The following is a 25,372-nucleotide window of genomic DNA, read 5'->3' on the forward strand; positions in this document are numbered from 1 at the left end:
CCCTGTACAACAAGTCAGAACCGTAGGATAAATAAGGGGGCATATAAGCAGACAATGAAAGCTCTTACAATATTCGATGATTACATTTCTTCAAAACAGGCTATAGGCTACATGTGCATCACCAAGTCAGAACAGTAGGCTAAGTTATGAGGGGGAAAGGGACCAAATTATTAGGGTGAGGCACATGGGCTGCTAACAGCTTACTACACAACATACACTTAGTATTACTTTCTTAGCTACAGTATACATATCTCCCCGGCATATTACATTATTTATGCAGCAGCATACAATACATTTTTGGACTCACCTTGTTGTGCTGTGCTCACTTGAACGGGAAGTGGCGCGGCAGTCCTTGTGGGCAAATTTATTCATAGAAATGTGTAATCAAAGCCTGACATTCTCTGGATTTATGGGAACTCTGAAAAAAACAAGGTTGAATCATGACGTCAGTGATCTTCAAGTCAGAGCTCTAGAAAGAGGCCAGAGTTCCCGACTTGGAATTCCGAGTTGGATGACCGTTCAAACCGTATTTTCTCAGTCTGAGCTCGTTGTTTTCTGAGTTCCCAGTTGTCTTGAACTCACTGAAGTCTAAGAATTCCCAGTTCCGAGTTTCCAGTTGTTTTGAACTCAGCAGAAGTCATGATGGATTGACAGTATGGCCAATGTATTCAACCTTTTCTGGCCCATGATGTTCAATTTTTATCCTTTTAAGCTTGGAAAAAATACCTTTAAACCCAGACTTGGACCACACACTCACTCCACTGAATAGCAGGCTAGTGATTGCTTTGCAACACTTGCAGTTAGCCACTGATTCCTTCTAAACCACTCATTGTTGAATTTGCGATTTCCAACTTGTTGTGTATGTTTATATCCAATGGCCGATGAGCACCGATACGTTTTATCTATAATTTCTCTTCATATGACAAGGATTGAAAATAATTTGCCAGTAGATTGTCGACATGATTCATGATGATGACTGCTTGTCTAGCTTCCTAGTTAAAATGTTGAAAGTATGATGTTGACATGAAGCTGACATTAAAGCTACGGTAGATATAACGTGATTTGACGTCATTTTATCTGTGGCCAATGACCTTGAGCCTTCTTGGCTGGGCTTCTAATGTAACTCTATGGCAGCACCCAAGGGGCTTGAATTTTCGAGCTCTCCCCGTAGATTTTGCGGCGATGTAGTGTCCCCATGAGTGACAGAACACTGAGCCAATCACGGCACAACTAGAGAACATTACCAACCCCCATGCTCCGTATTTTCCGCTGGCTGCCCCACCCCCACAGAAAGCACTCAGCTAGGCTGAATATGTGACACGTATTAATGCCAAGATAACATGCAAAACAGGCTACAAAAAAAAGCTAAACAGGAGGGGCTCAAAACAGCCCTGAATGACGGGTCGCCACTGCAAATACAAATACAAATACAAATACAGAAACCGAGCCTAAAACCACAGAGCGAGCAATGCAGATGTAGAGGCACTGTAGAAGTTGATTGAAGACAAACATTCAGACACGTTTTATAAATCATATTTGTATTTGTTTTGTCAATCAGGGTTACATTGTGAGGCATTTTTCACAACCATGCATAAAAGAAAACAGCATTATGTTTTGTGATTTTGCCACTGAGACTTTATTCAGACATGACAGGAGGGTATTGTCTGTATACTGAAGTTACAATTAACACTGATTGAGGGAAAACTGAATTAAAAAACCACAAGTCATTTATAGAACCAGACTGGTTTAAAAAAAAAAGTGAAAGTACTGTAAATCATGAGCATAAAATGGTGATTATGGAGGTTAAGAGTTGACTAGTATGTTTTACTCTTCTTACTGTTTGTACTCCTGCTCTTCTCTCTCTATGGTCTTCTTGATCCAGTCAAAGTAATTCTCCACTTTGGTGTAGTAACCCTTTTTAGAATCTTTTTCCTTTTCACAAAGGGCACCCCAGGACACAATGCCTCTCAGACGATATGGCCCTCTGTTATCCTTGTTCCCTGATCCCAGCTTAGGGAGAAAGAATGGACCCCCACTATCCCCCTTGCAGCTATCTTTCCCATCACCACCTGCACAGAACATGTTCTCAGTGAAAACCATTGGCTTGTTAATAGACAATACAGGTGTGTCTTCACACATACTTTGGGGGTATCTTCCCACAGCTGTGTGAAGCAAGTAGCGGCTTTTAAATGTATTCTCTGTCGCACCAAACCCTGAAACAGTGCCTTGTTGACCCTCTTTGAATCCTCCATCAGCCTCAGCCAGGCATATGGGGAGAACATTGGGCCCTAACTTCACCCTGGAAGACATTCTGATGAGAGCTATGTCGTTGTCGTAGTTAGTGCGTTCCTCACCAGCTATGCCCTTCATGTAGTCAGGGTGAATGATGATCTTCTCTGCTACCATGACAACCGTGTCAGGATCAGTTTCTTTTGCTTTTGTCCCATCTATCAGCCCTCCGAAAAATGTAATGGCGCTTTCTTCATAGCCATCTACAACATGAGCTGCTGTGATGGCCCACCGGTCACTGATCAGTGATGCTCCTCCTCTTTTAGGTTGTTTAGTGAGAAGCTGCCAGGGTATCTCTCCTTTCTCCGCCTTAGCGCCCCCCAAAATTCTTGCAATGCTGAAAAAATCTTTTTCAGTCTTCCCACACACTAGAAGATAGACAATCCAGATTAGTGTTCCAACAATACAGTGTAACAGCAGTGATAGTGTACTATCATACACCCACTGTTAGGGAAGCTACTCTGAAAATATAGTTTACCAAGCTACCAATTACTTCTCACTGGAAGAAGTTAAGCTACACTAAAGTTACCCTTAGTTTACTTAACTAAAAATACTTTGAAAAAGTAGTTCACTACATAAAAACTACTTAGTGGAAAATTATCATATCTAAATGTGAAATGTCATAAACTACAAATTGCAAGAAAAGCTCACTCTGGAGACATGTTAACAGAATGTGTAATTAAGCCTATTAAAAACCAAAAAACTATGTTTCAAGTGAGAATTAGGCAGGTCTGAAAATGTTTCTTGCTAAAAACGTAGTGAGTATTTCCAGTTGTTAGCTACAGAGCTACATGGTAAAAAAAAAAGTAATTAACTACTGTAAACACTATCAAGATTTGAATTTAGTTAAACTACCACCAAACTACTGCAAAATGTAGTTAAATTACTAGCTGAACTACATGTAGTTCATTACTCCCCAACACTGCGTACACCTGATAAATGATAGTGAGGCATACCTTCGATGCACTTTGGTAACATTTGTTGGCCGTTGACTGACGTCCACGCACCACTGGCATCACAGATGTACTTCTCTGAAAGAACAGAGGAGAGGTAAGAGCACAGGTAGGGAAGATAGTGATGGCATGTGGAGGGGGCTTAGAAAGCATGGGGCAGGTATACTCAAGATACTGTATAGAAATGATCAGGGAAGGAGGGATGGAAGAAAGGGGGAGATTTACATAAAAAGTTAAAGGAAAAAACGATAACAGCTGCAGCTGTAGGTGAATAAGACTATATGGACTTACCGTCTCCCTCCAGTGTGTAGTATTTGGATTCACACTTGAACTGAACCTCGTCACGAAACAGAGTGCTTGGATCCTTGTCAACCAGTTGAAGGGCCTCATCACTAGAAGTCTCTGGTTCTCCACAATTCACAGCTAGAGGGAGCCAGACATACAGAGCAAACCAAAGCTTCTGAAACAAATTCCAAAACAAATTACTTTAAAAGATAAAATTACTTTATGAAAATGCAACAGTCCTGGGCCTCGTTTCCCAGAGCCTTCGTAGAGTTAAAGATCATCGTTAGAACCATCTTAAGATGTATCTTTAGTAGCCAATCTGTTTCTCAGAGCTTTCATTAGTAACATTGCTCTTAAAAACCATTGCACATCTGCAAGTGATCCAGACCACTTGTAGAGCAGCCAAAGAGCATCGTTAGATGTTTTTTGCCCTTCCGAGTCAATTTATTCACAGAATATCTCCGCTACACATAGAATCAAGATGCTTAAGTTAGGTACCGTATCTATATATATATATATATATATATATATATATATATATATATATATATACACTACCGGTCAAACGTTTAAGAAAACCTACTCATTCAAGGATTTTTCTTTATTTTTACTATTTTCTACATTGTAGAATAATAGTGAAGACATCAAAACTATGAAATAACACATATGGAATCCTGTAGTAATCAAAAAAGAGTTAAACAAAACAAAATATATTTTATATTTGAGATTCTTCAAATAGCCACCCTTTGCCTTGATGACAGCTTTGCACACTCTTGGCATTCTCTCAACCAGCTTCAACTGGAATGCTTTTCCAACAGTCTTGAAGTAGTTCCCACATATGCTGAGCACTTGTTGGCTGCTTTTCCTTCACTCTGCGGTCCGACTCATCCCAAACCATGTAAATTGGGTTGAGGTCGGGGGATTGTGGAGGCCAGGTCATCTGCTGCAGCACTCCATCACTCTCCTTCTTGGTAAAATAGCCCTTACACAGCCTGGAGGTGAGTTGGGTCATTGTCCTGTTGAAAAACAAATGATACTCCCACTAAGCCCAAACCAGATGGGATGGCGTATCGCTGCAGAATGCTGTGGTAGCCATGCTGGTTAAGTGTGCCTTGAATTCTAAATAAATTACAGACAGTGTCACCAGCAAAGCACCCCCACACGGGGGGCGCTGTTGGAAGCCAAGGATGTAGCACGCGTCTCCCTATCGCTCCTGAGTTAGTGACCAAATTTATATATTTAACTTTGCAAAACTGCATACATCTCTGTTTGCCCAGGCGTCTGAAGAGACCCATAAACAACTCAGTTCAAGTTTAATAAATTTAAATTCGTAATGACATCAACCCGACCAAAAACAGAGTCTGCAAGAGCAGGCCGCAACAAGCCTGCAACTTCTCCCGACTCACCCCCGCCACCGAACGCTACCAATGCCGGCCCCACGGAAACACTGACTGTGGAGATGCTACAATCCGTGATAGGCACCCTCAAAGCCGACATTTTCGGAAAAATTGACTGTCTCTCTACCAACCTCAGGTCAGAGATATCAACGATCAAAGACGAGCTTAAAAAATCTATCGAGAGTATACAGAATAAGCTCGACGCACATGGGGTGACTTTATCGGATTTGGAGCGAGGGGCTACAGACCACAGCACTCGCATTAGCGAGCTAGAGACTAACGTCGGCTCATTGACAACTAGGGTGGCATTCCTCGATAATAGATGCGAAGATATGGAAAGTAGAATGCGGAGGAACAACATTCGTCTACTGGGAATACCGGAGGGAGTGGAGGGCCCAAGACCCACGGAGTACATGGCCCAGCTACTTCAGGAGCTGCTCGGGCTAGAGGAGAAGCCACTGCTAGACCGGGCTCACCGCACTCTGCGTAGCCGACCCAGGGATGGAGAACCCCCACGACCATTTGTCATCAGGGTGCATTTCTTTCACGTCCGCAACGACATACTGAGAAGATCGGGAGAAGCATCCCCTCTTCTACATAAGGGTAAAAGAGTCTCGATATTTGCGGACTACACAACAGCTGTGGCTAAGAGGCGGGCTAGCTTTGGAGCTGTGAAACGCCAACTACACACCTGCCCGGGCGTGAAGTTCGGCCTCATCTACCCTGCGGTTTTGAGACTGACTTTACCGGACGGCTCCATGCACAGATTCGAGGACCCGGCTATAGCGGCAGATTTCATCAACAAGAACGTGAAAGCGGCTGTTGTACCGCATGGTTTGTAACAAATGGTTGGCTAGCTGGTCTTCCTAGCAGGCTAGTTAGCAGGCCGAATGGGTGACTAACGAAGCCATCTCTGCTGGGTTCATCGACATATGAATGTCATTCTCTTCTTTATCTCTTTATTTCCAGCCCAGGTTTGCCGCCTCTAATGCCAATATCTGGGGGTCTGCATGGCTGTTTCAGTCTGATCATTTACCATCTGCGTCGAGGTTAAACCTCTCTTAATCGAGGATAGTTTTCTTTAGACTCTATTGGGGACCATTCTATTCATGTTTGGCTTACTCTAGTTAAATGGTCACTAATCTTAGGTAGCACAGAGTAAGAGTTATCATGCTTAGCTCTAAACTTTCTTCGTATTTAGGGTTTTGCTTGCATCTCATTTGGGGAGATGCTTCGGCAAGGGCGGGTGTGAGGGAAGGGTTTGTTCACTCTCTATTTGTATATAGTTTGTATATGTTTTTTGTGCCTCTTCGTTTGTCTTTGTTTTTTACATTTGCGCTTTTAGGTTCAACTAAGATCTTCAGTTTACATTGTACCTTGTCCTTTACACATCCTCTCTCTCTCTTAAGATATGACTCAGCCTAGTGTAGCCCATACTGCTGGAGGGAATGGCTTTAATTGTATTACTTGGAACTGCAGGGGCATAAATAACCCAGTTAAACGTAGTAAGGTGCTACACCATCTTCATCATTTGAAAGCTCACATCATCTTTCTCCAAGAAACTCATCTGAAGGTATCACAACACTCAAGTCTTAGGTGCAGATGGGTGGGTCAGGTGTTCCATTCCTCATTTCAGAGTAAGGCGAGAGGGGTGGCTATTTTACTTCACAGATCGGTACCTTTTACATGTTCTAAGGTGATCGCAGATCCCCATGGTAGATATATAATTGTCAGTGGTAGGCTGCTCAATACAAAGGTTCTTCTTGTTAATATCTATGCTCCTAATTGGGACAATGGTGATTTTTTCAAATCGGTTTTCTCTACACTCCCAGATATGTCCACCCATATGTTGATTTTAGGAGGTGACTTTAACTGTTGGTTAGACCCACAATTGGATCGATCCTCCACTAAACCTACCACCCTAACAACCTCAGCTAGAGTTGTTCGAACCTTTATGTCTGAATTCGCAGTCTCAGATCCTTGGAGAATGGTTAATCCAGCTGGGAAAGCATACTCTTTTTTCTCATCGGTTCACCACACTTTTACGCGCATAGACTACTTCCTTGTTGATGACCGGCTCCTCCACTCCATAACTTCATGTTCATATAACCCAATTGTTGTATCTGACCACGCCCCTGTTACTATGGAAGTAGCTTTTCAAAATGTTGACAATCAGCGACCGCCTTGGCGACTAAAAACTCAACTGCTCAGTAATGAACACTTTGTCAATTTTGTTTTGAGTCAAATCGACTTTTTCATGATTACAAATAGAACTCCAAACATCTCTGCGTCTACTCTCTGGGAAACTTTGAAAGCTTATATCAGAGGTGAAATTATCTCCTACACCGCACATGAGAACAAATTGAAAAGGAATAGGTTATCTATGCTAACACGCTGTATTGCCCAATTAGATGACATTTATGCCGTTTCACCATCCCCGGATATTTATAAGGAACGTTTAACTCTGCAAGCAGAATTTGACACACTATTAACAGACCAGGTTACTGAAATGCTTGTCAAGTCTAGGAGCACTTACTATGAACAAGGAGAGAAAGCCAGTAAATTATTAGCTCACAAGTTACGTCAACAATCATCATCATCTCAGATTACAAAAATTCGTACATCATCTGGGATATCATTAGATCCTGGGGGGATCAATGAGGAGTTCAAGAGATTTTACCAGTCTCTATATACCTCTGAAAGTAAAGCGGATACACTGGAATTGGATAATTTCTTCCACTCACTATCTGTGCCTTCGGTCGGCCGGGACTTGGTAAAAAAATTAGAGCAGCCGATCACTGTTGAAGAACTGTCTAACGCTGTCAAATCCCTTCAATCTGGGAGAAGCCCAGGGCCTGATGGCTACCCGACAGAGTTTTATAAAAAGTTTATCACCAAAATAGCCCCTATTCTAATTGAAATGTACAATGATGCATTTGTAAATGGTGCTCTCCCACATACTCTCACTCAAGCAACCATTTGTGTTATTCTTAAAAAAAACAAAGACCCTCTTGACTGTGCATCATACCGTCCAATTAGCCTGCTAAATGTGGACTATAAAATTCTAGCCAAAATTCTGGCAACGCGGCTAGAAACAGTCCTCCCATCAATTATCTCTCCGGATCAAACAGGATTTATAAAAAATAGACACTCATTCTTCAATCTCCGAAGATTATTTAATATTATATACAATCCTTCTGTCGACAATACCTCTGAAGCCATTATATCCCTGGACGCGGAGAAAGCGTTTGATCGGGTGGAATGGAAATACCTTTTTTACACTCTAAATAAATTTGGCTTTGGCTCCAAATTCATGACCTGGATAAAACTTCTGTACTCATCCCCCCAAGCCTCTGTCAGGACTAATAACACTCAATCAGATCGCTTCCCTTTGCAAAGATCGACACGTCAGGGTTGCCCTTTAAGTCCCTTACTGTTTGCCCTCGCCATAGAGCCACTTGCAATAGCACTTCGCTCCAACCCCCTCATCAAAGGCATAGTCAGATACGGGCACGAACACAAACTGTCTTTATATGCAGATGATTTATTAATATACACATCCAATCTTTCTGTCTCTGTCCCTGCTGCCCTTGCCACTTTCGCATCCTTCGGTCACATATCAGGGTATAAACTAAATCTCAGTAAAAGTGAATTGATGCCACTTAACATGGCTGCAAAAAAATCCCCTTTACATAACTTGCCATTTAAAATAGCTCACAGTAGTTTTATTTATCTCGGGGTACATGTCACAATTAGGTTTGAAAACCTTTTTCAAGCCAACTTTGCTCCTCTCTTAACCCGTACTAAGGACGATTTGGAACGGTGGTCTTTGCTACACCTCTCCTTAGTTGCTAGAATTAACTCTATTAAAATGAATACTCTCCCTAAATTCTTATACCTCTATCAGTGCCTTCCAATATTTCTACCCAATACATTTTTCAAAAAGATCGACGGCCTAATTCTACCCTTTATATGGGACAAAAAGCCTCCTAGGATGCGAAAACAGCTCTTGCAGAGGCCCAAACCAGACGGCGGTCTAGCTCTACCAGATTTCAGATTCTATTATTGGGCCGCTAACCTTAGGATCATTCAGTACTGGTTGCAGAGCAGAGTAATATTCCCACCCCCAACTTGGCTGGAGATGGAGGCTGCCTCGTCTACACCGGCATCACTGTCTTCCCTCGCTCACTCCTCTATTACAGGCCCTTACTCCTCCTTCACCAATAATACATGTGTCAAAACAACATTGAAGATCTGGAATCAATTTAGGCGCCACTTTGGGTTTCAAACAACCTCTTCCTTGGCTCCGGTAGCCTCAAACCCAGCTTTTCCCCCATCTATAATTGATGGTGCTTTCTCAACATGGTCTAATCTCGGTATTAAAAGATTCAGAGATCTGTATACTAACAATACATTTAGTACGTTTCAACAACTATCAGCTAAATCTGGTCTCCCCAGACATCATTTTTTTAGGTTCTTACAAGTCCGGAGTTACATCCGCAGCATAGATCCAGGATTCCCCAACCTTTCTAGTGGAACACAGTTCGACACATTTCTCACCCCACTTCCTAATCAGAAAGGCACATTGTCAATAATCTATAGTCAAATTTGCTCACTACAAGCCATCTCATTAAACAATATCAAATCCTCTTGGGAGGAGGAACTGGGTGAGGAAATATCTGATGAACTATGGGAAGGGGCACTCAAAAGGGTACATAGCTCTTCTATTTGCGCTCGACACGGCCTCATCCAATGCAAACTCATTCATAGGGCCCACTGGACCAAAGCAAGACTATCAAAAATTTACAAGGATGTGAACCCTAATTGTGTTCGATGTAACCAGTCCCCTGCTAATCATGTGCACATGTTTTGGTGCTGCCCATCTCTTGTTGGTTTCTGGAAAGACATCTTTAACACACTCTCAGAATTAAGCGGCACACAGATCGAGCCAGACCCTCTCATTGCATTATTTGGAGTTTCCTTACCCACAATACAATTGACCAAAATGAATAAGGATGTAATTGCCTTTGTCACGTTGTTAGCGAGACGATTAATTTTACTTAGATGGAAATCCTCTGCAGCCCCTTCTCATGCTCTTTGGATTAAATCTATTTTGAATTGCATAAAGTTGGAGAAAATAAAGCAGACACTCAATGGGTCTGTAGACAAATTTTATGCAAAGTGGGCTCCCTTCTTTTCTTATGTTAAAAGAATACATTTCCCTGCAGTTCCAGAGTGATGTATATTTATATATTGGTGATGTAAGAAGCCTGGTATGTGCATATACGACATCTCGGATGTTAAGGACGGTAATAACTGTGCTAGCTGACCTATAACAACTGGATCAAAACAGATATTCTTCCTTTTATTTTTTTAAATTATTTTTATTATTATTATTATTATTATTTATTTTTTTTTGTGTGTTCTATCTTATTTATGTACTTAATGTCTATTTTTTCTTTCATGTCTGTCTCTCCATGTTTTGCGTGAGAGACAGAATAACAACAACAAAATCCAGAAAAACGCATGTCAAAAATGTTATAAATTGATTTGCATTTTAATGAGGGAAATAAGTATTTGACCCCCTCTCAATCAGAAAGATTTCTGGCTCCCAGGTGTCTTTTATACAGGTAATGAGCTGAGATTAGGAGCACACTCTTAAAGGGAGTGCTCCTATTCTCAGCTTGTTACCTGTATAAAAGACACCTGTCCACAGAACCAATCAATCAATCAGATTCCAAACTATCCACCATGGCCAAGACCAAAGAGCTCTCCAAGGATGTCAGGGACAAGATTGTAGACCTACACAAGGCTGGAATGGGCTACAAGACCATCGCCAAGCAGCTTGGTGAGAAGGTGACAACAGTTGTGATTTGCGATTATTCGCAAATGGAAGAAACAAAAAGGAACTGTCAATCTCCCTCGGCCTGGGGCTCCATGCAAGATCTCACCCAGTTGCAATGATCATGAGAACGGTGAGGAATCAGCCCAGAACTTCACGGGAGGATCTTGTCAATGATCTCAAGGCAGCTGGGACCATAGTCACCAAGAAAACAATTGGTAACACACTACGCCGTGAAGGACTGAAATCCTGCAGCGCCCGCAAGGTCCACCTGCTCAAGAAAGCACATATACAGGCCCGTCTGAAGTTTGCCAATGAACATCTGAATGATTCAGAGGAGAACTGGGTGGAAGTGTTGTGGTCAGATGAGACCAAAATCGAGCTCTTTAGCATCAACTCAACTCGCCGTGTTTGGAGGAGGAGGAATGCTGCCTATGACTCCAAGAACACCATCCCCACCGCCAAACATGGAGGTGGAAACATTATGCTTTGGGGGTGTTTTTCTGCTAAGGGGACAGGACAACTTCACCGCATCAAAGGGACGATGGACGGGGCCATGTACCATCAAATCTTGGGTGAGAACCTCCTTCCCTCAGCCAGGGCATTGAAAATGGGTCGTGGATGGGTATTCCAGCATGACAATGACCCAAAACACACGGCCAAGGCAACAAAGGAGTGGCTCAAGAAGAAGCACATTAAGGTCCTGGAGTGGCCTAGCCAGTCTCCAGACCTTAATCCCATAGAAAATCTGTGGAGGGAGCTGAAGGTTCGAGTTGCCAAACGTCAGCTTCGAAACCTTAATGACTTGGAGAAGATCTGCAAAGAGGAGTGAGACAAAATCCCTCCTGAGATGTGTGCAAACCTGGTGGCCAACTACAAGAAACGTCTGACCTCTGTGATTGCCAACAAGGGTTTTGCCACCAAGTACTAAGTCATGTTTTGCAGAGGGGTCAAATACTTATTTCCGTCATTAAAATGCAAATCAATTTATAACATTTTTGACATGCGTTCTTCTGGATTATTTTGTTGTTATTCTGTCTCTCACTGTTCAAATAAACCTACCATTAAAATTATAGACTGATCATGTCTTTGTCAGTGGGCAAACGTACAAAATCATCAGGGGATCAAATACTTTTTTCCCTCACTGTACACATGCGGAGATCATCCATTCACCCACACCGCGTCTCACAAAGACATGACGGTTGGAACCAAAAATCTCCAATTTGGACTCCAGACCAAAGGACACATGTCCACCGGTCTAATGTCTGTTGCTCGTGTTTCTTGGCCCAAGCAAGTCTCTTATTCTTATTGGTGTCCTTTAGTAGTGGTTTCTTTGCAGCAATTCGACCATGAAGGCCTGATTCACACAGTCTCCTCTGAACAGTTGATGTTGAGATGTGTCTGTTACTTGAACACTGTGAAGCATTTATTTGGGCTACAATTTCTGAGGCTGGTAACTCTAATGAACATATCCTCTGCAGCAGAGGTAACTCTGGGTCTTTCATTCCTGTGACAGTCCTCATGAGAGCCAGTTTCGTCATAGTGCTTGATGGTTTTGCGACTGCACTTGAAGAAAGTTCTTGAAATGTTCTGTATTGACTGACCTTCATGTCTTAAAGTAATGATGGACTGTTGTTTCTCTTTGCTTATTTGAGCTGTTCTTGCCATAATATGGACTTGGTCTTTTACCAAATAGGGCTATCTTCTGTATACCTTGTCACAATACAACTGATTGGCTCAAACGCATTAAGAAGGACAAATTCCACAAATTAACTTTTAAGAAGGCACACCTGTTAACTGAAATGCATTCCAGGTGACTACCTCATGAAGCTGGTTGAGAGAATGCCAAGAGTGTGCAAAGCTGTCATCAAGGCAAAGGGTGGCTATTTGAAGAATCTCAAATATATATATATATATATTTTTGTTTAACACCTTTTTGGTTACTACATGATTCCATATGTGTTATTTCATAGTTTTGATGTCTTCACTATTATTCTACAATGTAGAAAATTGTAAAAATAGAGAAAAACGCTGGAAGGAGTAGGTGTGTCCAAACTTTTGACTGGTACTGTATAGATATTTTAAAGGGGGTGGAGAAAGACTAAACTTGTTGGTGCAGTTACCCTGTTTCAAACAGCAGATGTCGACCTCGTCCACCAGACAATCGGTGTGAGTTTATAAAACTCATTGGGTCAGACACGCCTACACTCTGACTCTCATGACTGTCTCATTTGGCGTTTGGCTGACACTCCATGAGATCTACATTAGTTTTAAACTTGTTTGTTTACAAAAGATACCAACAACGAAGTAGGTGTAGGTGAGTAGGTGTTCTAAAACTTTTGACCGGTAGTGTACATTTGATTGACAGCTAAGAAATATGCTAACTGGATAACAGTTGTTCAAGTTCAGCATAGCTAGCTAGTAAAGCGATTCACATGTATTGCTAGCTAACCAAATGACACTTGCATCTCTAGCTGTAGCCACCAAAAAAACAATATGAGGGGGAAAAATTGGTCACTTACCCACTCCAATGACATGACACCCTCCCAGCAGCTAGCTAGCTAACAATAGGCTCTGTGTTTTAGCTTGCTAAATAAATAGCTAGCTACATAAATAGATAGGGGATGTCAAACTCAATCAGCGCATGGGCCATACTGAAAAAACATAATGAATTCACGGGCCAGACATAGCCCATTTGTTTTTACAAATAAACTTGCAACTGCGACCCAAACTGGCCATTGTTTTTTTAGTAAAAATATGGCCCTTTAAAATGTCCACTGATAGATTTATTTGTATTTTAAGAATAATGACTAAAGGATTTCACCCCAAATACAGTATAAATGTGTAAACTGTGTTACAATGATCAACCCACTAACGGGGGGGGGGGGGGGGGGGGGGGTAAGGAGAAAGGTGGAAACTGTTTAAGAAAGCCTCCTAAAGGTGGGCGGAGCAAAGTGCCTTTGTGTGTCAAGGGGTATAAAACAGTATGGAGAAAGGAGAAAGGTGGAAACTGTTTAAGAAAGCCTCCTAAAGGTGGGCGGAGCAAAGTGCCTTTGTGTGTCAAGGGGTATAAAACAGTATGTGTTTTGGGCGCCAGAGCTCTCCATGAATAAACATACAGATCATTCTTGTTGGTTGTGGACCTTGAATCATTTATGATTAAAACCAGAGCCTTACAACCTCTGGTAATGATTCAAGCTTAGGTTGAATTAGAGATAGAAATTCTCCTAACAGAGTGGTCCTTCGAGCCGGATCTTAAATACGTCTTTGTCGTTCTAAAGACACCGAAACCGTGCACGGGCGGATGATTGCATCCATGGAGAATAGTCCTGGCCTTCGACGTTAAGGTTATAAACAGGCCGGTGATTACTCTTATGAACGATAAAGACGTTAACGAGTTTGAAAAATCATTTAAATCCAAACTGCAAGGAAAAGGTCAGTAATTTTTATTCATGATTTTGGTGAAATGATTTTAACTTGTATAAGAATAGTAATTCTTGTGGAGGGCAGAGAATAGTTACCAAAATCTCAACGGAAGTAATAATTATTACTAAATGGGAAGGGTCCGAAATTGACCCTAGGTAAATAGCTATTACCAAAATAATCTAGTCCGAAATGACACGGGGTGAATGACCATCACCAATGTAAACTAATTTTTATCGAGATTGTACTGGGTGCAGTGTTACGATAAACAGGGAGGGGATGATTTTTGTCGTGTGCTATGGATACATTAAACAAGTCAAAAGTCGCGTAAACAACTGGGGATTTGCTATAACTCTGTAAACTGGAGCAGTTACGACCTCTAGGTTACAAATAGGTTTGGCAAATGATTGTATAATGTTGTGTACGTGTGAGATTTGAGAATCCATCGGAATACGTGATAATTGTTTCAAGGAAGGAGCTAAAAATAAGTCGCGTGAGAAAAAATGGTTATCTGACTCTTTTCATGAAACCGGAGTTTTAAATAAAAAACTCTGGGTTACGGGTGGATCATTTTAAATGGTTAATTACAAAAGCAGATCATACATTGGCTCAATAGACGCACTAAATAATAGCTCCTAGGAGAATAATTCTGGATTTAATTATTACTAAAGGGGGGGATTTCTTATTTTTCCACCATGGGAAATAAATCTTCTAAAGAGGTCCGAGAATTAACGGGGGATGAAAAATATATGTTAGGAAGAGATCGAAGAAATATGTTTTATGGATCCATTTGGGAGAAGAGGTATAGATTTATTGGGCATCTAGATTAAAAATTAGAAGTTATGATTGCATGTAAACTGTGGAACGGATTTGAAAAAACAGCGAGGGGAGGGGCTAGAGACAGCGAGGGTCTTTTTTAAGCGTGAAAGTGCTTTAACGGTAACAAAGGAATATTTAACCATCGTGACTGCAGGGGTAAAGGAAAGGGCAGTGTCGGAGATAGGACAGTCTATTTTTTGGTTCAACGGGTAAAATGTTTGAAAAAATGATTCGTGTCGATTAAGAATTGGCTAAAAACACCACGAAGCGATTATTTGAGAGGTACCTATAAAATTCCAACGATGCATATGTATGAACTTTCTCACTCAAACGTAGACGTACGTCATGAGTGAGAAAGTAGAGAATATTTACATTTGCATTTTTGGTCATTTGGCAGACGCTCTGGTCCGGAGCGACTTGCAGGAGCAGTGGGGGTTGGGTGCCTTGCTTGGGGGCACATCGGCAGATTTTTCGCCTGGTCGGCTCGGGAGTTGGAGCCGGCGACCTCGGTTACTGAGACGGTGCGCTTGGTTACTGGGCTACTAGCCGGCGGGGATGAGTTTAAGGTTGTGCCGTTGTTTGATTAGGTGATAAGGTTATGTGATAAGGTTTCATGGGTAATCGGACCATAACTAAAGTGGTTATAGAAGTAATGTATAAATAGTAGAGAGCCAATAGTGGGTTCCATTGAACTATTATGTTGTGTTGGGCATTTGAATGGCATAAGGTGAAATATGTGTGTATGAGGGAATTCAACGGCGGGTATGAATGATAACCGGATACTACTTAGTATTTGGTTGGTTAAATGCTGAATAAAAGATTTGAGGCGTGGTTATGGGGTAACTAGGAAGACGCACTTATTCAATGGGGAATGGGTGTAGGTAGAGAGAGTTTTTACGTGTATTAAAAGTTGCATTAGATAGCTTTAGTAGTATTCTAGATAGGTCTATGAAAATATGTTACAAGTACGAATGACATTATTTCCTAATAAGGAAAATGTGTAGGTAAGGTCCCGCGCCTCCCCAATAATGTAGGAAAGAGCAGGAGAGGGGGGGGGGAGAAGTGAGAGACAATACATAGTTCAGATGGTAGGAATGTCATTAAGTGTATGCTTATCAACGATATCAAGTATTTGTTTTATTGATTGGGGCCGAATCAGAGAGAACGGTTAAAGAGATTGAATAGTGAACTGAAATGGGTTAGCGGGAAAATACAAATAGTTGGAAAATTTTAGAACGATAATTTATTTTCGTTACGGGGAAGCAAGTGGCATTGGCTGTTGTGCTGGGGGAATAGCGCCAGCCTGTGGTGGGTTCTGGATTTGTTATAAAGAAACTTATATTTTAAACTAAAGTGATGGAATAGGCTACAATTATAACATCAGAAAAAGGGCACAATATAATTTGTAATAGTTATTACAATTATTATTGATAGTTATTACAGTTATTATCATTGATTCAGTAATGATAGAAGGATAGTAGAGGAAAGGCAAGGGATTAAATCTCATTTAGGGAAATAAGAGGGGTATGAAATATTAGGGAGAAAATACCATTAACTGAGGGAACATTTGATGTAACCGTGATTGTATTGGCTAAAAACTGAAATATGACATTTACAAGGGGGACAGTCACCAGAGCTCTTACAGAATTAACTGCACTAAGTGAAGAATGAACTGAGAACTCAGAAGTTAGTACATCGTGGATAGGGTGGTTTGAGGAAATATTTGGTAAATGGAAAACCATAGCAGCCACCATCTTAGGAGCGGTCAGTGTTTGTATGGCTATTCTTGTATTATGTGGTTGTTGTCTTGTTCCCTGTGTCCGAGGATTGGGGAGTCAGGCGTTGGTGAAATGCAGTATCTAAACAATGATGAAAGATGGACTGACTCCGGACTCTGACCAGGGGAATGTGAAAAAACAATCCTCCAGGCTTGGTGGATGACGGGGATTTGGACCCTGAAAGACCGCAATTGGATGAAATGTTTATTAGTTCTGACGTGATCTCTGAGATTTATCCTGAATATGTAATACATTTATCCTGAAAATGAAACCATTTAGTCAAAGGGGTGGATTGATAGATTAATTTGTATTTTAAGAATAATGACTAAAGGATTTCACCCCAAATACAGTATAAATGTGTAAACCACTAACAGCGGGACTAAACATTCCAGGGTAAGGAGAAAGGTAGAAACTGTTTAAGAAAGCCTCCTAAAGGTGGGCGGAGCAAAGTGCCTTTGTGTGTCAAGGGGTATAAAACAGTATGTGTTTTGGGCGCCAGAGCTCTCCATGAATAAACATACAGATCATTCTTGTTGGTTGTGGACCTTGAATCATTTATGATTAAAACCAGAGCCTTACAACCTCTGGTAATGATTCAAGCTTAGGTTGAATTAGAGATAGAAATTCTCCTAACATCCACTTGCGTACATAGGATGCTGTATAGATAATTTTAACATATTAAAACAATAAATCAATAAATAATATTTGTCCAGCCTTTGCTGCTATGCTTGCAGATGTTCATAATATGATGCAACCCTAATGAAAATGTATTTAATAACAAAAATGTAGTTATAGGTTGTTCTATCATTTTTTTGCACTGCATGGATCACCGGTTTCGGTTGAATGCAGCATTGCTGTATGGTGCACTCAAAATGTATTGTAGTTGAGTAGCCAGCCTATTGCTCAAATGTTGCTGTAATAGGTCTACATGTTTCTCCTTTGCATGGTGGTTTGTTGCAGGTTTTGCTTTTTGGTTATTCATTGTCAAGCTTTAAAAACCGAAGCCAGACAGCCTAGCTCAGACTGTGACGTGTCACACTTTCCCTCTGCTGCGCGCTGTAAACAGGACACATGAAAGCAGCGCAATTGAAGTTGAATTCACTGATGAAAATGCATCAGGCTGTAATTTCATAAAATAGATGTCTCAACTGCTGACTCATTTATACTTGTGTGTCCTATTCGGCACGCGGGCCTTGTGCTTGAAACATGTGCGCTAGCCTATTAGCCATGTTATGACTGACTTGTGATCATTGACCTTGCTAGTTTGATTGTATTGACATTTCCAGCCTTAGTCACAGTTGTCCATTGTTGTTCAAAATATTGAGTCATTGAAACTGAAATGAGTGGAGGCAGCAAACAATGTACCAGGCCAGCTGTGATTTATAACCTGATAGCAATATTATTTCGCCTACAAAGAAATGTTTTGGTGAATTATATTAATCATGCATTGAACTGCATCCATCTATTCTGCCAACAATGTCTTACTGTACGTCATGGAATTTGGAGTAAAATAGAACCTATTTTGAAGCATGAACTGGGAATTTTATATTTTTTACTGATAATATAATTGTCTGTTTGTTTCATATCTGCAAAGTAGTTAAAACGCTATCAGTTCCACTTTAAATAAAGTGAGAAAACTGAAGTTAATTTTTACCAAAATCGCATGGCCAAATGTCACCGTAATTCAAGAACGACCCTCATACCTATATACAGTTGAAGTCGGAAGTTTACATACCCCTTAGCCAAATACATTTAAACCCAGTTTTTCACAATTCCTGACATTTAATCAGAGTAAAAATTCCCTGTTTTAGGTCAGTTAGGATCACCACTTTCTTTTAAGAATGTGAAATGTCAGAATAATAGTAGAGAGAATTATTTATTTCAGGTTTTATTTCTTTCATCACATTCCCAGTGGTTCAGAAGTTTACATACACTCAATTAGTATTTGGTAGCATTGCCTTTAAATTGTTTAACTTGGGTCTAACGTTTCGGTTAGTCTTCCACAAGCTTCCCACAATAAGTTAGGTGAATGTTGGCCCATTCCTCCTGACAGAGCTGGTGTAACTGAGTCAGGTTTGTAGGCCTCCTTGCTCGCACACGCTTTTTCAGTTCTGCCCACACATTTTCTATAGGATTTAAGTCAGGGCTTTGTGATGGCCAATCCAATACCTTGACTTTGTTGTCCTTAAGCCATTTTGCCACAACTTTGGAAGTATGCTTGGGGTCATTGTCCATTTGGAAGACCAATTTGCGACCAAGCTTTAACTTCCTGACTGATGTCTTGAGATGTTGCTTCAATATATCCACATAATTTTCCTTCCTCATGATGCCATCTATTTTGTGAAGTGCACCAGTCCCTCCTGCAGCAAAGCACCCCCACAGCATGATGCTGCCACCCCCGTGCTTCACGGTTGGGATGGTGTTCTTCGACTTGCAAGCATCCCCCTTTTTCCTCCAAACATAACGATGGTCATTATGGCCAAACAGTTCTATTTTTGTTTCATCAGAACAAAGGACATTTCTCCAAAAAGTACAATCTTTGTCCCCATGTGCAGTTGCAAAACGTAGTCTGGCTTTTTTATAGCGATTTTGGAGCAGTGGCTTCTTCCTTGCTGAGCGGCCTTTCAGGTTATGTCGATATAGGACTCGTTTTACTGTGGATATAGATACTTTTGTACCTGTTTCCTCCAGCATCTTCACAAGGTCCTTTGCTGTTGTTCTGGGATTGATTTGCACTTTTCGCACCAAAGTACGTTCATATCTAGGAGAAAGAACGCGTCTCCTTCCTGAGCGGTATGATGGCTGCGTGGTCCCATGGTGTTTATACTTGCGTACTATTGTTTGTACAGATGAACGTGGTACCTTCAGGCGTTTGGAAATTGCTCCCAAGGATGAACCAGACTTGTGGAGGTCTACAATTTTTTTCTGAGGTCTTGGCTGATTTCTTTTGATTTTCCATGATGTCAAGCAAAGAGGCACCGAGTTTGAAGGTAGGCCTTGAAATACATCCACAGGTACACCTCCAAATTGACTCAAATTATGTCAATTAGCCTATCAGAAGCTTCTAAAGCCATGACATCATTTTCTGGAATTTTCCAAGCTGTTTAAAGGCACAGCCAACTTAGTGTATGTTAACTTCTGACCCACTGGAATTGTGATACAGTGAATTATAAGTGAAATAATCTGTCTGTAAACAATTGTTGGAAAAATGACTAGTGTCATGCACAAAGTACATGTCCTAACCGACTTGCCAAAACTATAGTTTGTTAACAAGAAATGTGTGGAGTGGTTGAAAAACGAGTTTTAATGACTCCAACCTAAGTGTATGTAAACTTCCGACTTCGACTGTACATATTCAACTTTTGCTATTTTTCTACACCAGAACATTTTGAGTTACATCTATTAAGGGTGTTAAACGCTGGCTATATTAATCCTGTGAAATACAATTGTTGAGACGGTCTCGTCTCACTCACGTTCACAGTGGTGTACAGGACTCCACTCGCCTGTCCTCTTGCATGTCGACTCATACTCTTTGTCGCCCTTTGTGAAGAGAGAACACATGTATCTGGTAGTGTACAATCTATTATGTCATGTTTTTGAGAACATTCAAATTGTCCAAATGTTTTTCTACAGTACCAAACCAAGCTCTTGGTTTTAATATGAAAGCTAACTGAACCCTATTACTGCCTCTTGTGAACTTACAGTACTGTAGCCTACTCACTGTGTTCAGAACACTCCCTAGGTCACAGGTCACCGTGACTGTGTCACCTTGGTGATATTCAGGTTGCTGTGGGGCCAAGGTAGAGTTGGAGGTCACAATCCCTCGGCAGGTCTTTTCTGCAATTAAACAAGTCATCACTTTATTTTGATCCATTATACAGTGCCTTCAGAAAGTATTCAACTGCTTTTTCCACATTTTGTTGTGTTACAGCCTGATTAAAACATTTATTAAATTGAGATTTTGTGTCACTAATCTACACACCATAATGTCAAAGTGGAATGTTGTTTTTAGAAAATACAAAAAAAAGTTTTTAATGAAAAGCTGAAATAAGTTCAGGAGTAAAAATGTGCTTACAAATACACATGAAGTTGCATGGACTCACTTTGTGTGCAGTAATAGTGGTTAACATGATTTTTTAATGACTACCCAATCTCTGTACCTCACACATACAATTAAGGTTCCTCAATCGAGTAGTGAATTTCAAGCACATATTCAACAACAATGACCAGGGAGGTTTTCCAATGCCTCACAAAGAAGGGCACCGATTGGTAGATTTTATGAATTTTTAAAAAGTTGACATGAAAAGTAGACATATCCCTTTAAGCATGGTGAAGTTATTAGGCTTTGGTCAGTCACTACAAAGATACAGCCATCCTTCCTAACTCAGTTGCCAAAGAGGAAGGAACCCGCTCAGGGATTTCACCATGAAGCCAATAGCCATCTTAAAACAGTTACAGAGTTGAATGGCTGTGATAGGAGAAAACTGAGGGTGGATCAACAACATTGTATACAGAACAAAAATATAAACACAACATGTAACGTGTTGGTCCCATGTTTCATGAGCTGAAATAAAAGATCCCAGAAATGTTTCATATGCAAAAAAAGCTTATTTCTCCTTTGCCAAAATAATCCATCCACCTGACAGGTGTGGCATATCAAGAAGCTGATTAAACAGCATGATCATTACACAGGTGCACCTTGTGCTGGGGACAATAAAAGGCCACTCTAAAATGTGCAGATTTGTTACACAACACAATGCCACAAATGTCTCAAGTTTTGAGGGAGTGTGCAATTGGCATGCTGACTGCAGGAATGTCCACCAGAGCTGTTGCCAGAGAACGGAACTTTCATTTCTCTACCATAAGCCGCCTCCAATGTAATTTTAGAGAATTTGGTAGTATATCCAACCGGCCTCACAACCGCAGACCACGTGTATGGCATCATGTGGGCGAGTGGTTTGCTGATGTCAATGTTGTGAACAGAGTGCCCCATGGTGGCAGTGGGGTTATGGTATGGGCGGGCATAAGCAACGGACAATGAACAATTGCATTTTATCGATGGCAATTTGAATGCACAGAAATACCGCAATGAGACCCTGAGGCCCTTTGTGAGGCCCATTTTTCTTATGGTATCTGTGACCAACAGATGCATATCTGTATTCCCAGTCATGTGAAATCCATAGGTTAGGGCCCAATGCATGACTGTAAGTCACTTAGGATAAAAGCGTTTGCTAAATGGTATATATATATATATTACATTATTTAATTCAGTAATGTGCTTTTTTTATGTATAAAAGTTGTCATTTTTCAGTTATCGTGTGCAAGGAAATTAGTAGTTTCCTGACCTTATAGAAACCCTTACTTGTGGTTTTGTAGTGGATAGTGAAGCCGTTGTTGGAGCCCTGTCCGTCGGAGTTGAAGAGAATGCGGGCGCGGTGTGACCCAGTGCGGAGGGGGGAGGAGGGAGGCACACGGCCACAGAATGGCCCCCGAGTCCCAGAGGAAGTCTCAACCTGAAAACAACAGAATATGTTGTATGAAGAATGTTGTACCAGGAAAATATGATATGTACTGTATCAGGAATACTGTAAGACTACAAGGTGAGAGGGGGACATTGTTGTTGAAGCATATTCAGTGACCTTGAAATGTAGTAGATTGGTTTAATGTCCTCCTATTCGCTGTGAAGGTGACGGCCACTTCCGCTACCAGATGCCTTTTATTACGTTTTTACACTAGACCATTGCGCTATATTTTTGCGCTTTGAAAAAATTGGAAAAACTACAAGGCTGAGGGGGTAGTCACTTCCTGGTTACTTTCACAGCGTATGTCAGGTGCAAATCTTGTTAGAGGGATTGGTCACCTTCATGGGTGCAAAGCATAAAGTAGGAATTTCACAGAATTTACACATAGTAATGATGAGAATCAGCTGAGTTTTTCTTGACCACATGACCTGACTAAGAAAAACTCGGGACCCTATTTATAGGCTACAGCTACTCACCATGAGTGTGTCCACACATTGTCCATCAGGCCCCTGCTCCACATCAAACTCCCCAGTGAAGCGTAGGAGCAGCTCCAGGTTGTCCTCTACTGACAGGGTGTAGGAGCAGTGGGCATGCTCAGCGTACGGGCCGGGCCGAGGCGGACTGGATATCACGCCACGCAGTGAGCCGGACAGGTCCTCAGTGCAACTCACTGCGGTAGAGACGTATGATCAATAACATAACCCTCATTGTCATCATCATTACCATCATAGAGGGATGGTGTTGTAACATGAAGTCGGTAGCTGTACGAGCAACAAGTAGTAACGCCATCACGTCTTTGTTGTTATTACTACAATTGGCATCATCATCATTATACTTCATTCTCTCTTTGTTTTCATTTCCTCTTAGTGCTTCTCCTTCTTTCTCTCCTCTGTTCCTTCTGTCTTTCACTTCCTCTTTCCCATTCCCTTCCCTTCCCGTCTCTCTCTCTCTCTCTCTCTCTCTCTCTCACTCTCTCTCTCTCTCTCTCTCTCTCTGCTCTCTCTCTCTCTCTCTCTCTCTCTCTCTCTCTCTCTCTCTGTTTCTCCATACCTGTGCAGGTGTGTCTGTCTGTGTCCAGGTGGTAACCAAGGCGACAGGAGCAGAGGTAGCCTCCGATGTAGTTGTGGCAGAACTGGGTACATCCGTTATCTGGGTCGTCCTCACACTCATCAAAGTCTGTTAAAAAGACAACATAGGTCTGACTAAGGTACCAATCAATGGTCACATGAGGTAACGCAACAACAACAACAACAACAACAACAACAACAACAAAAAAATGTTTTTCATTTCATCATAGTCTAAGAGAAATACATCAATGCTCTATGAAACAATGGTCCCTTTCTCCTCCTCACCTTGCAGTGTGTAAAACCCTCTGAAGCCAGTGTGCCTCTTAGTGTTGGAGTAGTCTGAGCGGAACGAGAGAGAGAGGCAGCCCTCCATGGAGGAGAGGAGTGAGGGATTGACGGTAGAATCAAGGTCCTCAAACGACATTTCACCACATTGAATGGCTATCTGCTTTCCATCTGCAAAGATCTAACAAAGGGATAATTTTATCAGATCTTTAACAACACATGGACACCTTAGGATTTCTAATTGTGACATCTAATATCCCTCCCATTCCCACCCCAATAATAGGAATAATAGACTACTTTTTGCTATGTCTCAAAGTATGTTACATTACAGTAAAAGTGTCATCCTTGAGTCAGTGACACCTGACTTTAACCAATGGATTGTTGATGCTATGTATTGGCCAATGAGAGGCATTGACGCTACCAGTCGGCCATAGTGGCACTCTTCAGAAGAAGAAGTCCTCCATATGAATGAATGAAATTCTACACTATTTCAAGTACACGTTTCAAGGACAAAATAACATGTATTTAAGTATCCTTCAAGGAAAACTGTATATTTTTATGTTTAGCTCACATAATATCCTTTAACAGTATGCATTAAGGTGTCTGCAATAGAATGAGCATGGCAAAACCAAATGTAGAAATTAATAAATGCATTTCTATAGCTTCCAAAATCATTTTTACAATGGTGGGGGAGTGCCAAGATGGAGGCGCAGTGGCTTCAAAACAGCACCTCCTATCAGTCATATAGTGTATATATAAATAATTGCCTTTAACCCTTTATACTGACCTCCAGGGCGTCGTTCTCGCAGCCGTCACTGTCCTCCATGTCCAGGTGTGTCAGCTTGAGGGCGAGGGTGTGGCCGGGAGGGGCACACCTGCTCCAGTTCATACTAGTATCAGGTGGGTAACCACGGGGATAGCCTGGAGACTCTACCCACCCCGAGAGCATCGACATGGCGCAGAGGGGCAGGAGGAACAGACAGAGGCTGGGGGAGAGGGCGAAGACAGAAAAAGAGAGAGGGGGGTGAAAGAGAAGGGAGATGAGAGAGAGAGAAAGAGAGAGTGGGGGGGCAAAAAGGGGGAGAGATACAGAGAAAAAGATGTCACACGGTCAAAGAGGAGAACAGGAGATTAACAAAGAGACACAGAAAGTGAAGGAAAGTATCACGTGTAAAGAGAGAGTCAATAATATAAACAGAGAGAGAGAGAGAGAGAGAGAGAGAGAGAGAGATAAACAGAGATAAACAGAGAGAGAGAGAGAGAGAGAGAGAGAGAGAGAGAGAGAGAGAGAGAGAGAGAAAGAACAAGGGTGAGAAATGCATGAGAATATCAGTTCAGACTTACAGTACATATATTATAATATTAGCCCTTATTAACAAATGCTGAGTTAATTTCACACAATCACATCCATTGAGGAAAAATAAAATTACACCACATATCCCAAGAAGGAAACTGTAAATCACGATCGTTGCATAAGGCCGTCACTTCAAATGTGTTGCTTGTTTTCTGCCTTTTAATATCACTCAGTGCTGTATAAATGCAGGCAGATTAATTTACATATTATATTTGTATTTATATTCTGTTTGATAAAAGATTATGAAAAAGCATTACATACCTCACTCCTAGCATGGTGAGGAAGTGATCACTTCTGCCTCAGCAAATAAACAAACTCACTGTCTTTCTCTTTTCTTGCAATTTCATTTTGACTCTCT

At 41.3% G+C, this 25,372-nt stretch overlaps 1 protein-coding gene across 1 annotated transcript; it reads right to left on the reverse strand.

The window, feature by feature from the left end:
* Positions 1 to 1,517: 1,517 nt before the first annotated feature.
* LOC311140278 (complement C1s subcomponent-like) lies at positions 1,518 to 25,340 on the reverse strand. The gene is made up of 11 exons (XM_084175257.1): positions 25,276 to 25,340; positions 24,448 to 24,646; positions 23,661 to 23,841; positions 23,359 to 23,484; positions 22,785 to 22,978; positions 22,149 to 22,299; positions 20,508 to 20,623; positions 20,260 to 20,326; positions 3,534 to 3,665; positions 3,246 to 3,320; positions 1,518 to 2,657 (listed from the first exon to the last, which is right to left on the reverse strand). Exons 1-11 carry the CDS (start codon positions 25,287 to 25,289, stop codon positions 1,834 to 1,836), a joined length of 2,079 nt encoding a protein of 692 aa, XP_084031383.1. The 5' UTR covers positions 25,290 to 25,340; the 3' UTR covers positions 1,518 to 1,833.
* Between the last annotated feature and the right edge of the window lie 32 nt (positions 25,341 to 25,372).

The sequence above is a fragment of the Coregonus lavaretus genome (assembly GCF_964263955.1).
Source record: "Coregonus lavaretus genome assembly, chromosome: 13".
In the NCBI taxonomy this organism is placed as follows: Eukaryota; Metazoa; Chordata; class Actinopteri; order Salmoniformes; family Salmonidae; genus Coregonus; species Coregonus lavaretus.